General features: G+C 53.3%; 1 protein-coding gene across 1 annotated transcript; it reads left to right on the forward strand.

The window, feature by feature from the left end:
• Positions 1-373: 373 nt before the first annotated feature.
• Positions 374-12960, forward strand: LOC144727722 (sulfotransferase 2B1-like). Its single transcript, XM_078606762.1, has 7 exons — positions 374-630; positions 2497-2705; positions 4539-4665; positions 6731-6825; positions 10443-10574; positions 11478-11523; positions 12434-12960. Exons 1-7 carry the CDS (start codon positions 471-473, stop codon positions 12550-12552), a joined length of 888 nt encoding a protein of 295 aa, XP_078462888.1. The 5' UTR covers positions 374-470; the 3' UTR covers positions 12553-12960.
• Positions 12961-14156: the final 1196 nt, after the last annotated feature.

The raw sequence follows: 14156 nt of genomic DNA on the forward strand, positions 1-14156 counted from the left end.
CCTCTGAAGCGTGCGTTCTATAAACGCACGTGGTCCTCCCTCTCTCTCCGACCCACGATGGATATCATCGATACACATATATACGTTGTGTCTAATCGATAACAGTACATGAATTCTCAAGACTTGCACATTCCTCGTGGCTTGCTGTTAAACCAAAAAAAACGTTAATCATTATTGGGAAAGGCTGTAAAAAGAAAACACTTGTTTATTTTGCTTCGTATCACCTCATACGGAGATAAGAGAACGCAGCACGGGTTAAGGTCCCCCCGTAAGGGCCGCGACCAAGTGGAGAGCATCAGATACCCCCACCCTCCCCGGGGCACTGTGACGTCGTGTCACGTGGGCAGCGGACCGTATAAAAAGGGTGAAGCGAGCCCCCCTCGCCCATTCGCCGTCTTTGCCAAGTTTGGGTAACAGATCTCTTTTACTGCCCGCCGCGTGAGAGAGCCGAGACGACACAGCGAGTAGCGATGGACCCGCCTGCAGAAGACGTCAACATGACGGACGCCGTTCTGGAGGTCGACGGCTGCCTGTTCCCCGGGGACGTCATCTCGCGAGAGGGGCTCGCGTACACCAAGAACTTCCCTGTGCGCGAGGACGACGTCTTTAACGTCACCTACCCCAAGTCCGGTAAGGAGGGACGCACACGCAGTGGCACAGAGGGACAGAGGCATCTTGTACAGAGAGAGAGGTGGGGGGGGAGACATACAAAGAGACACACAGGGGCACGGAGGGACAGCGAGACATGCACAGAGAGAGAAACACACACACACAGGACCCACATGCATAGAGACGCATTCACACGCACGCACATAGGGGCACGCACACAGAGGGAACGTTAAACATCCTGTACAGAGAGAGTAGGGGGAGAGAGACACACACAGGACCCACATGCATACAAAGAGACACACACAGAGAGACACACACAGAGAGACACACAGAGAGACACACACAGAGAGACACACACAGAGAGACACACACAGAGAGACACACACAGGGACCCACATGCATACAGAGAGACACACACAGAGAGACACACAGAGAGACACACACAGAGAGACACACACAGAGAGACACACACAGAGAGACACACACAGGACCCACATGCACACAGAGACACTCAATAAACTACAGGCATTGCCGAGCTACAAAGACAACGCACCCCCCCCCCCCTCGTGTCGTACACGACGGCTGATGGTGAAAGCGCTGTTCGCGAGCCACCTGCGAGGTCTGGAACGCCGCGCAAAGGGGTTGATGGGTGGCCACCACCACGCCCAGTTTGCCTGTGTGGCCTGAGTAAATGAGTACCAGGTACTCGTTTAAGGCTGAGTAGACCTAGGGAAAACCCAGGACCGGTTTAGATTATCGCCACTGGTGTTGACCGTGATCGAACTCAAGTCGCCGGGTTCGTAGCGCAGCGCGCCAACAACTGAACTATCGATTTCTATGATGTGCAGACACAGAGATACACAAAACTGCATACATACACAAATACAAAGACAAAGACCCCCGTATAGCCTTAACAGATTGTCTCTCTAGCGGCGATGTTTACGCACCGCACCAAGTACTCATTTGAGGCTGAGTCGACCTAGACGCAGACACACACGTGTGCGTGTACACATAGCGACATGCAGAGAGAGATATACAAACAGAGGTACACACAGAGACCATACACACACACACGTACGGCCATACACACTGGCAAAAACACACACACACACGTGTGCGACTCTACGACGCAAGCACACACACACAACAACAATGCCAACAACAAAGCCACAGCCATTCGCCACTCAGCGATGGCAATCACGACGCTTGTGTGCCAGGATGGGTGCACCGTCAAGTGACACTGGTCCCCCCACCCGGGCACGAAGATTGCAAACACATTTTAGATTGACAGCACATGTCTTTAAAACTGCTTTTGTGTACTCTTAGTTCTTTCGGTAAAGTCACGTAGGGAAAAAATGAAATTTAAATTAATAAAAATAAAATAAAAATCACGACGTTTCGGAGGCAACACAAGTCTCCGTCATCAGGTGGGACCGTCATGACGGAGACTTGTGTTGCCTCCGAAACGTCGTGATTTTTATTTTATTTTCATTAATTTTAATTTCACTTTTTTCCATACGTGACTTTACCGAAAGAACTAAGTATGAATCCTTGCAGTCACGAAAGCTTCAAATCTAGAATTAATACCTGCTTTTGTGTGTTTAGTTTATTGTCCGTCCCCCGCACGGTTGGCTACGTACGGCGCGAAGGAAGTCCAACATGCGCACATACATACATCTCCGATTAGCACCGTAGGCTGCGTACAGTGCGAAGTTCAACACACACACACAGAGACACACTGAGGCATGCAGAGGGCGCGTCCGGTGTCAACATCGCGGCACGCACGCATCTCGCAGCACAGCATCTGGATCTCATCTCCCGATCGTGTCCTCAACTCAACCCCACCGCCCCTCCCCCCTCCCTCCCTGCCCCCCTCCCCCCACCCAGGCACCACGTGGATGCAGGAGATCCTGAGTCTCATCTTGAACGACGGTGACATCTCAAAAGTGGAGTCGGTGCCAAACTGGCAGCGCGCGCCGTGGCTCGAGCTGGCCACGGCCCCCGGCTACCTGGACAACCGCGAGTCTCCTCGGCTGGCCACCACCCACGTGTACGCTACCTTCGCGCCGACCCAGATCATGCAGGGCAAGGGCAAGGTGAGCGCGAACGTGCGTGGGTGTGCGTGGGTGTGCGTGGGGGTGTGTGGGGGTGTGTGGGTGTGGGGAGCGGTAGTGTAGCGGTTAGCGCGCTGCGCTACGAACCCGGCGACACGGGTTCGATTCCCGCTCACGGTCAACACCAGTGACGATTATCTGAACCGGTCCTGGGCCTCCCCTAGGTCGACTCAGCCTCAAATGAGTACCTGGTGCGGTGTATAAACATCACCACTGGGGAGACAAAGGCGGTCGGGCGTGGTGCTGGCCACCCACCCCCTCGTGTACCGTTCCGGCCTTCATAGGTGCTACTCGCTAATGGAACTTGCCCCAACAGTCTGTTAAGGCTATACGGTGGATCTTTGTGGGTGTGTGGCACGGGCTAGAGAAGAGATGGAGTGATGTGGTACAGGAGGACGTGGAGCTGAGTGGACATGCCGATGACTGATACCAGCGGTGTCAAGATCGGCCTCTGTGGAGGAGGCTTGTGAAGGACGCTGCTACTTGGGCAGTTGGAGGCAGTCGCCCTCCAACAACAACAGAGGGCAGAGGAGCGATGCTCACAACAATGAGCAGAGCGCCGGGTGGCTAAAGCACAGCAAGTTGGCACAGTAGGGGGCGCAGGTGGTGCATCAGCCAGTCATTTCGGTCATGTCAGTCAGTCGACCCTTGGCACCTGGGTCTGCCCCGTGACCTCCTGCCAGCGGGCGTTCGACACTTCACGTGGCCTCAAGGTGCACATAGCCTGGCACAAGCGTCGTGGTGACGTCACCGCCACTTAGTGGCGAATGGCACTTGTTGTTGTTGAGTGGGGAGCGGTAGTGCAGCGGTTAGCGCGCTACGAACCTGGACGACCCAATTTCGACTCCCGCTCACGGCCAACACCGGTGACGATTATCTGAGCCGGTCCTGGGTCTCACCTAGATGGCCTCAGCCTCAAATGAGAACCTGGCGCGGTGTGTAAGCATCGCCACTCGGGAGACAAAGGCGGCCGGGCATGGTTACTAACCACTCGCCCCTTGTGTGCCGTGCCGGCCTTCATAGGTGCTCGCTAACAGCACTTGCTTCAACAGCCTGTTAAGGCTGTTACTGGGGGATCTTTGTCTTTGAATGAGCTAAACAGGCAAGGCCCGTGCTAGAGAAGAGATGGACTGACGTTGAACAGAAAGATGTGGAGCTGAGTAGACTTGCCGATGACCGGTACCAGCGGTTTCTAGATCGGCTTCTGTGGCAAGTAGGGCGCTGGGCGGCTAAAACGCAAAACAAGTTGGTACAGTGTGGAGGACAGTTGGTGCATCTGTCAATCATTTTAGAAAACCCCGTGACACCTGGGTGTGTCCCGTGACCTCCTGGTAGCGGGCTTTCGATGCTTCACGTGGCCCTCAAAGCGCACCTAGCCTGGCGCAAGCGCCATGGTGACGTCACCGACACTTAGTGGTGAATGGCGGTTGTGTATAAAAATCAGCACTGGTGAGACAAAGGCGGCCGGTTGTGGCGTTGGCAACCCGCACACTCGTAGCTGTGCTGGCCTCCGTAAGTGCTCGCTGGCAGCACTTGCTCCAATAAGCTGCATCAGCCTATAGAGGAATCTTCTTGTGTGTACACTACACGTGGATTATCTGACACATCACCACCACTACCCCGACGCATGACCATCATCACGACCATCACCACCACCACCCGCACACCTACATCTTTGTTTTCTCCACGTGTCGCGGTTCCCCAATGTACATTTTGGAGGTGGTGGGAGACGGAGGGGGGAGGGTATCCTGACTGCCCCCTTACATTTTTATGAACCCCCCTGTCCCTCCTCTCTGCGGCCTCCCTATCCCTCAGGTCGTCTACGTGTACCGCAACCCCAAGGACACGCTCATATCGTTCTACCACTTTCACAACATGGCGAAATTCCTACGCAAGCCGGAGTCGTTCGAGGGCTTCGTGTCGGACTTCATGCACGAAAAACGTGAGCACGCGGAGGGATTGCGAAAGGGAGAGGGAGTGGAGAGGATGGGGAGTGGAGTAGACAGGGAGGGAGTGGAGGGAGAGAATGTGGAGTGGAGTAGAGAGGGAGGGAATGGAGGGAGAGAATGTGGGGTGGAGTAGAGAGGGAGGGAGTGGAGGGAGAGAATGTGGAGTGGAGTAGAGAGGGAGGGAGTGGAGGGAGAGAATGCGGGGTGGAGTAGAGAGAGAGGGAGTGGAGGGAGATAGAGAATGTGGAGTGGAGTAGAGTAGAGAGGGAGTGGAGGGAGAGAATGAGGAATGGAGTAGAGAGGAAGGGAGTGGAGGGAGAGAATTTGGAGTGGAGTAGAGAGAGAGTGGAGTGAAGGGAGAGCTTAAAGAGATTTGTATAAATCTGTAAAAACTTGATTTGGCTGCCCGATGTCACGATTGTTGAAGATAAACTTAGCCGATGTTGTTGTCACTGCCTAACTCAAGTGCCCAGCTGAACACCTTCGCTTGAGTGGCATGGATAGAAGCAGTAGGGCAAGAGTTTGTTCACCTCATTTGTGCTCCGTGTGCAACTGCTCCCAGCACTTTACCCACCCCACGCATGATCCCAGTGTGTCGGAAAACCATCACGCCTCTGATTAGCATGGCTGGCCACGTAAGGTGCGAAGGAAGTGCAACATACATGCACGGATAATTGTGATCAGACGTTACTCGTCATCCACACCTCCACTGCTGGATGGAAGGCGTCTTCCCCACACCACGTTGGGTCATGAGGATTGTTTAAGCGTACATCATCACGCTGGTCAGTGACGTTTGGCGGATCTATTATCTTATATATATTTTAAAAAGTTTATTATATAGTGCCTTAATCGAAGGCGCTTTACAATACTCTAATTATAAAATAGTAATACAGTGGTACCTCGGTATACGTCGTTAATTAGTTCCAGAAGGTAGGACTTATACCGTAAATGACGTTTACCAAACGAATTTTTTCCATAAGAAATAAAGGGAAAGGAAATAATCCGTTCCAGAGTATAAGAAATTATATTTTATATGGCATATTATACATTAATGGGGGTTGTATAAAATAATTTAGACACTATTTATTACTAAAATGCATGCATAAATTAAAATAAATGCATAAATAAATACAAATAAAGTGAAACTAAAATAAAATCACTTTACCTTGCTGAGAGGAGTTGATAGCCTACGAGGATGGTGATGAGTCGTGAACAGGGCACGCGGTGACTCATCCTGACCCATACAAGTTCTAGCAAGCGCGTCGTATCCCAAGCAAGACGTCGTATCCCAAGACAATTTTTTTTCGTCAAAACACGACGTATTCCAAATTCGACTTATTCCAAAGCGGTCATATACCGAGGTATGATTGTACTATGATAGTGGTCAAAATAAAGAGTGGGGTTATTGCAAGTGGTGGGGTAGTTATGGTGACAGGAGAGCAACGTGAGCATATATTCCGAGACAAACCTGATTCTGATGAGACCCTGCGCCGTCGAAACCAAACCACTTGGGCTTCTCCTGAAAGCAATGCTACCGCTGACTCCTAGAAGGCCGTGCGTGTGCGCCTGGTTTGGATGTGTAAAGAACACTGCGATATATTTTAATGTGAAGAGATGGATATTTGATGGACGCGTACTGGCCACGTATGAGTTTCGTCATTTGTATTCTCCAACAACCAGGCGATTTATTGTTTCGCGGTATCATCTAAAAAGCACAAAACATAAATATTTCAATCTTGATTTGAAGCTTTCGTGACTGCAGGAATCCACAGTGAAACTGTTAGATTATTTTTTCCTCCTGAGGTCGACCGCTTGTGTTGCGATCGAAACATCGTGATATATTATTTTTATTTTGTTTTATTTTTCTACCTACGTGATTTTACCGAAAGAACCAAAGAGTATAAATATTTCAGTTGTTGGATCTTGTGACCGAGAGCGTGAGTGATTTGAGGCTCACTTGTAACGGTAATGAGTTTGTATCTATGTATGTGAAACTTTTTCGCAACCTACGTAGCCAACCGTGCTAACCTCTTCCTCCACATTTTGCTGATGATGCAGTTTCCTTTGGGTCCTGGTTCGAGCACATCAAGACCTGGATGGACGTGAGAGACAAAGCCAACATAATATTCATCGCCTATGAAGACTTGCGCAAAGTACGATATACTCCCTCGCTCGCTCGCTCACTCACCCACCCCAATCACTCAATCAACAGCTCAGCCAGTCACTTGCCCACACATCTGTAATGCGGGCGTAAACGGCTTCGCGGATATGACGTCATGGGGGGGAGGAGTTAGGTCACGTGGGAGAGAGGGGTGAGGTCTTAAGGGAGAGATACCGGAAGAGACGGGAGAGTGTGGGAGATAGAGTTAGAGTGAGGCTACGCAGGGCGGAGGTCGAGGAGTGGCGAGATCGCCACACACACGGAGAGTAAGACTTGGCACCGTCGGCCAGCGGTGACCAAGCGCGGGAGAAACGACGGGCAGCAGTGGAGCTGCAGTGAGGGCAGCGGTGGAGCTGCAGTGAGGGCAGCCGGAGGACTGCACAGGGGATCTGCAGCGGAGCTGCAGAGGTGTGGAGGCTACGGGAGCGAGGGCAGCTATGGAGCTGCCAAGGGGAGAGCTCTGAGCGAGGGCCGTGTGGGAAAAGTGTAAGAACCCGAATAAAGGACAACGGAGACAGACCCAGGATCGAGTCCTTTATTACACTGGTGTCAGAAGTGAAACGGCATGTCAAAACAGCTCAGAAGAAAGAATATTCCTGCGCCATCATCTGCTACATCATCCGACGACGACGACCTTCCTCGGGCGGTCGACCTGCCTGCGATGGAGGAGGAGATCCGTGCGGGAACAAGTGCGGGTCCGGGAGTCCAAGATGTCGCCGCGTCGGTGGACCCGTCTGCACCGGAGGACGCGGATGGGCGATGGACGCAGATGGCGGCGCAGCTGGAGACACTGAAAATCGTGCTCGCGCAATTGTGCGAGCTCGTCACGCCGAGGACGGCATTGGGGAGAGCCGATGGAGGTCCGCACGTCGCTGCCTTGCCTCCGCTGTCGGCGCCATTGGCCACGCGGCAAGAAGATGCTATCTTGGGCGTGGCAGGAGAAGAACGGTGGGAAGCCGCCATCTTGCGCTCTCCGCGGCGAGAGGCCGCCATCTTGAACACGTTGCGATGCGACGCCATTTTGAATATGCCGCCTGGTGAGTCATCGGCTGAGGACGGTGCAACAAGGAGTCGGTCGTCATCTCACGACCGTCAAAAAATTCTCCATCGGGGGCGATTGGAGTGCTTTCGCCTGCAGATTTCTGGTGGCGGTACGCTCAGCAAGGTGGATGGACACTGAGGCATTGGAGGTTTTACCGACTCTTCTCGATGACGAGTCGGTGAGATTCTTCCGCTCCATAAAGGCCGAGAAGAAGAAAACATTGAGAGGAGTTTTCGACGAGATGGCAGATGCATATGAGCCAACGGATGATGCTCATCGCCGGTTTGTTCAACGTCAGCGAGCACCCGAGAAGTCGCCGGTGGCATACAGGGGTGCGGTATTGGAGTTGGCCATGGCTGCATACCCGGAGACGGAGCCTGACCTGCTCGAACCTCTCATCTTGGGTAAGATGCTCGAGCTGTCCCGGGATTTGGGGATTCCTATGCCGGTGTGTGGCCACGAAAAGCTTACGTCCCGGGCGGCCGCTAAATGTCTTGATGCCCAGTTCAACCTGCGCCGTTGGAAGCAAGTCACGGCGTGGACGGGGGGGGCCCATCGTCGATGGAGGTGCCGCGGGATGGGATCCCAAGAAGGCGGTGTACGTTCCTGACGGGGGGGGCCCGCAGGAGCTGACAGCCGCCTCTGCTCAGTGGTCGGCCCGCAGTACGCCGGGGCCACGATCTGCGCCACCGCCACGGGAGCGTCGGGACGGGGTGCCTGCGGCACGGCGCAACAACATCGACTGCTTCCGCTGCGGCCGTAAAGGCCATTACACCAGGGACTGCTGGGCCCGCGTCCCGGGTCCGCCCCAGCAGGAGGCCTTGTCAGCGGACGTGCCACGGAAGGATCCTCCAGGACAGACAAGCCGGCCGTGACATTGCTGGAGACAGGAGACTCTGCTCGGGGTGTGCCTACCACGGCTGCGGGGACTCCGAGCCCCGCCGCCCTTCCGACCCCGTCGCAGACACGATCGCGACGCACCCCCGACGCTGGGCCTTCAGGGACACGGGACCGGGACGTTGACGGGCCTCCAATAGCGACAGGAGGACTTCATCCTGTCGCTTCTAAAACCCCGTCACGTTCCCGGTCTGCAGGAGGGCCGCCGCCCGTCCGGGACGGACCGGCGACCCGAACGCGCTCAAAGTCCCTTACATTTCGTTGAATTTTACTGTTGTGTTTGTTGTTGTTGTTATATTTATTGTATGCTTCGTTGTCCTTGAATGTGTGATGGTTGTGTTCGCTCGCATTACTTGTCTCGTTATTGTTCAGCCGAGGTCGGCTGGATTTTCTCTACGGGGGAGGGTGGTGTAATGCGGGCGTTAACGGCTTCGCGGATATGACGTCATGGGGGGGAGGAGTTAGGTCACGTGGGAGAGAGGGGTGAGGTCTTCAGGGAGAGATACCGGAAGAGACGGGAGAGTGTGGGAGATAGAGTTAGAGTGAGGCCACGCAGGGCGGAGGTCGAGGAGTGGCGAGATCGCCACACACACGGAGAGTAAGACTTGGCACCGTCGGCCAGCGGTGACCAAGCGCGGGGGAACGACGGGCAGCGGTGGAGCTGCAGTGAGGGCAGCGGTGGAGCTGCAGTGAGGGCAGCCGGAGGACTGCACAGGGGATCTGCAGCGGAGCTGCAGAGGTGTGGAGGCTACGGGAGCGAGGGCAGCTATGGAGCTGCCAAGGGGAGAGCTCTGAGCGAGGGCCGTGTGGGAAAAGTGTAAGAACCCAAATAAAGGACAACGGAGACAGACCCAGGATCGAGTCCTTTATTACACATCCACTCAGTCACCCACCCACCCACTCGTATGTGGTCACTCATAATAACCGCCCACTCGCTCACTCCCCACTGCACTCACAACTCACATACAGTACGTATTCACCCACTCAATCGCCCATCCAATCACACATTTCTTCACTCCCGCAAATCTGATTAGCAAGGTTGGCTTGGTGCAGTCATAAAGAAGTTCAACATACATACATACAACCATCCACTCACTGGATTACACATCGACTCACTTAGGCACTCAACGACGAAGATCCCCTGTATGTCTTTAACACATTGCTAGGTCGAGTGCTGTTTGCGAGCACCTATGAAAGCAGGAACGGTACATGGGGGGAAGGTGAGTGGCCAATGCCACGCCTTGATCGCCTTTGTCTTCTCAGCGCTGATGTTACATCGCACAAAGTAATCATGTATAAGGCTGAGTAAACCTAGGGGAGGCTACTAACGAACCAACTATTTGAATATTTCCAGGTAGGACCCACTGAGCTACATAGCTCAACGAAGTGGCTTATCAATGTGGAACTGTATAGCAGTCAAATACTCTAAACGCGTGTTTCTCAATGTGGATGGAAAAACCGGAGGACCCGGAGAAAAATCCACGCGACCACGAGGAGAGAGAAACATGCAAACTCCAAATATACAGCAGGCGTCGGGGTCGAACCCTCGACCTCCTTCTGTACACCAGGCGAAGCAGTAAACATCTCCCCACCGACACATCCACTCGCTAAACCACAAACCACCCCCGCCACCCCCAACCCACCCGGACCCCCCCCCCCCCCCCCCCCAGGACCTGGCAGGCTCGGTGACTCGCATCGCCACCTTCCTCGGCAAGAAGCTGGACGCCGAAAAGCTGAAGGCCGTGGTGGACCACTGCAGCTTCTCCAGCATGAAGAACAACAACATGGTCAACTACAGCGAGGTACGAAACCTACTGCAAGCCATGATCTCGACCCCGATCCTAACCCCAGTTCTGTTCGACTCGTGCGCATCACGGCATCGGCAATACGTTCAGGAGCGAGACGCCAACGTCGAGGTCTACGTCGAGGAGAGAGAGAGTTCGTGTCGTGTTTTGCTGTTCCTCATCCTCCATTGAAGGAGCGTAGATCACATTGGTTTGTTATGCGGTCCAGAGTTTGGGTTGTATGGCCACAATCGCTCTACCATAGCTTGCGTCTTTAAATTTTCCATTCGTTAAGGTGGGGTGGCGCATCCGCCTGCTGTCGATGTCCTGATGCAGCTGATGGTTTCACCACCAGTGTTGTTTGAGTAGGTGGTTTGAGTAGGAGGAGGAATGTTATTTCTATTATATTTATTTTTACCTACGTGACTTTACCGAAAAAACCTAAGAGTATGAATCCTTGCAGTCACGAAAGCTTCAAATCTAGAAGGAATGTTAAAGGCAGCAAGTTGGGTGGAGTGTTGTTTGGGTCTGGGTGAGATTCTAGGACGATGAGCAATTGATTCGCGGCTCGCTGTATCGCCATGGGTCTCTGTCGAGTGACGTTGGCTCACGCGCGCACGACGTGGCTCGGCTGTCGATGTCCTGATGCGAGTGATAGTCACACCGGTGGCTTCGAGCACGCGGCGGCGGCGGCGCACGCTCCATCCTCCCAACGTTTGTGAAGACTCTTCTCGCGGGGTTGTTGAGAGTCAACGTGAGCCGGGCCCTGCCCCTTGACCGGTCCGGCACGGCTCTGGTCTGCGTCCTCGTGAGCGTGGGAACGCAGCAGGAGGCCGACGAGTCGTCGTAATCGCCTGGGTTGCGGTTGTCTCGGAGACTCAGTTTGCGTGAAAATAAAATGTTTATCTTTCTCATCCTCAGGTACCAACCACCTACTTCGACAGAGGGCAAAAGTTCATGCGCAAGGGTGAGTTTTGGTGCGCGGAGGTGCACCGATGGATGTGTGATTGTGTGTGTGTTAGCGAGTGTAAACATCGCCACGAAGGGAGGCAAAGGCGGCCGGGCGTAGTGCGGCCACCTACCCCCTCGCGTGCCATACCGGCCATTATAGGTGCTCACTAAAAGCACTCGCCCCAATAGTCTGTTCAGGCTATACGGGGGATCTTTGTATTTGTGTTAGCGAGCACCTCTGAAGGCCGACACGGCACACGAGGGAGTGGGTGGCCAACACCACGCCCGGCCGCCTTTGTCTCCCCATCGGCGATGTTTACACACCGCACCAGGTATTTCTTTGAGGCTGAGTCGACCTAGGGGAGGCCCAGGACCGGTTCAGATAATCGTCACCGATGTTGGCCCGTGAGCTGCGTCGCTAACCGCCACCACTACCGCTTCCCGTTTAGCGAGCACCTCGCATGCTCGTACAACGCTCACATTTACGTCACGGCGGTCATATTGCCACAACGACAGCCATCTTGCGTCAGCATTGTTTTTCTGGCAGCCGATTGGCTAGTTGCAGCGGGAGCGATGACGTAATCTCCAGCAACCACTGATTTTTTGGGGGGGGTGGCGGGGCTCACGTACAGATACTCCGTGTTGCTCACTTCACACTTTTTGGATCTAAGCAAACCTCTGGCTGGTAGGATTTACGAAGTTTTTTCTCAATCTATATCCAGCTCCCAGGTATTTTTGTATTTTATGTTGAACTTACTTTCACGTAAAGTTTCCAGCAATTATATTGGGGGGGGGGGTGGTTGTGCCACTATGTGTTTTGTACAGCGCCGATGTTCCAACGTTTCGCACCACATGCTTGAGCTTGAGTGGGTGGGAGCTTCTTAGGGCAGAGCGGCTGTAACGATGGCACCTTCACTCGCTCGCAGGGACCGTGGGCGACTGGAAGACGATGTTCACGGTGGCGCTGAACGAGGAGTTCGATGCTTTCGTCCGGGAGAAGATGAAGGGATACGAACTCGACGACAAGTGGACCAGCGTGCAGTGACTGTCACGACACCCGTCACCTTCGTCGTCACCTTCGTCGTCATGTGCGCAAAGTGGCACCGGCACATGGCAGAACAGCAACTAGGCTACGGCACGGCACGTGCACTAGCATGGTTTTGTCGAGAGAGAGAAAAGCACACAATCCTGCCTAATGCTGCATAGAGAGTTTTAACGTTTAATGTCACCTGATTATGAGAGTAACGAGGTAATGTGTCGACTCATTATACACCTTAGGATTCCATATCATTTCATATATTATTGGTGGGAGTTACCACAACTCGAGCACATAAGCAGGAAACCACGCCACAAGTATTGAATGGCAATGTATATTTCACTGTGTTCTGAATGCTTGTACAGCTCTTTGTTTCAAAGAAAAAAATAAAGCAATGCCGCAGGAGCTGCTTCCAAAGTTGAATTGTGTCTTTGTTTTCTAGCCGCCGGTGTAATCATAAACACTCCCGACTATGAAGAAGTGCCACGGCCCGAAACGTCGCCTATTACAGGCATACCCCTTACAGTGCTGCCTCTTATAACGCTGTTTCATTATACCGTTCTTTGTCCTGGAGGAAATAATCCTTTCGTGGATCAGCCCATATCTAGAAGAGGGCATGGCGTTGCCTTTGGGGCTTGTCTTTGCCCATTTATGATCTTCTGGAACCTGATTCGAGGTCTTCTTGGTTCTTTCGGTAAAGTCACGTAGAAGGAAAGTAATAAAATAATTAAAACTAAACAATAAAATACAATTCTCACGACGTTTCGGCCACAACGCAAGCAGCCGTCCTCAGGTGAAGAACAGATCTGTCGGAAAGACAGCGTCTGAATGAACACCACCAAGCTTGGCAGCGTATATTTAAGCTGGGTTAGAGGAGGAGGGCGCCTTGACAAAGGAATTTCATATCAACAGAGGGATTTAGCATATTTATGGCAAATGCAGATATGGGATTAGTCACTACTTGAGGAATGTGTAGGTGATGGGGGGGGGGGAATCAAAGTCATATTATGCTCGTGTATTATGTAGGATTAGCAGTGCTGTTAGCGAGCAGCTAAAACGGCCGGCACAACACACGAGAGGGTGGGTGGCCAACACCGCGCCCGACCGCCTTTGTTTCCCTAGTGGCGATATTTACACATCGCACCAGGTACTCATTTGAGGCTAAGTCGACCTAGGGGAGGCCCTTGACCGGTTCAAATAATCGTCACTGGGTGTTGGCCGTGAGCGGGAATCAAACCCGGGTCGCCAGGTTCGTAGGGCAGCGTAGCGCTAACCGCTGCACCACCGCTCCCCACTGGTTGTTGCAATGTGCCAGTGTGTTCATCATCAGCCGCGGCAGCTCTGAAATTCCTCTGATCATCCCCCTGCTGGATAAAAACCAAGCCGACGGGAGGGAGGGAGGAGGGGCCCTCAAAGAAGCACGTGGCTCTGGACAAACGCACCTGGTCGCATGAATCGTCATGATTAGACGTGGTCTATCCACGGCTGGATGGATGCCTTCCCCAAGTCGTCGCAATCGCTCACGGTGGGGGGTGTCGGGCGGGGGGCAGAGGGTTTGGTCTCGCGATGCAAAGACAAAGATCCCCCGTATAGACTTCACAGAACTTTTGGGG

The sequence above is a fragment of the Lampetra planeri genome, chromosome 26 (genome assembly GCF_965212315.1).
Source record: "Lampetra planeri chromosome 26, kcLamPlan1.2.h2, whole genome shotgun sequence".
NCBI classification, from domain to species: Eukaryota; Metazoa; Chordata; class Hyperoartia; order Petromyzontiformes; family Petromyzontidae; genus Lampetra; species Lampetra planeri.

Coding starts and splice junctions, on each gene's coding strand:
- LOC144727722 (XM_078606762.1), top strand. CDS start 471: ATGGACCCGCCTGCAGAAGACGTCAACATGACGGACGCCGTTCTGGAG. Junction 2,706..4,538: donor TCATGCAGGGCAAGGGCAAG/GTGAGCGCGAAC, acceptor CCTATCCCTCAG/GTCGTCTACGTGTACCGCAA. Junction 10,575..11,477: donor ACATGGTCAACTACAGCGAG/GTACGAAACCTA, acceptor TCTCATCCTCAG/GTACCAACCACCTACTTCGA.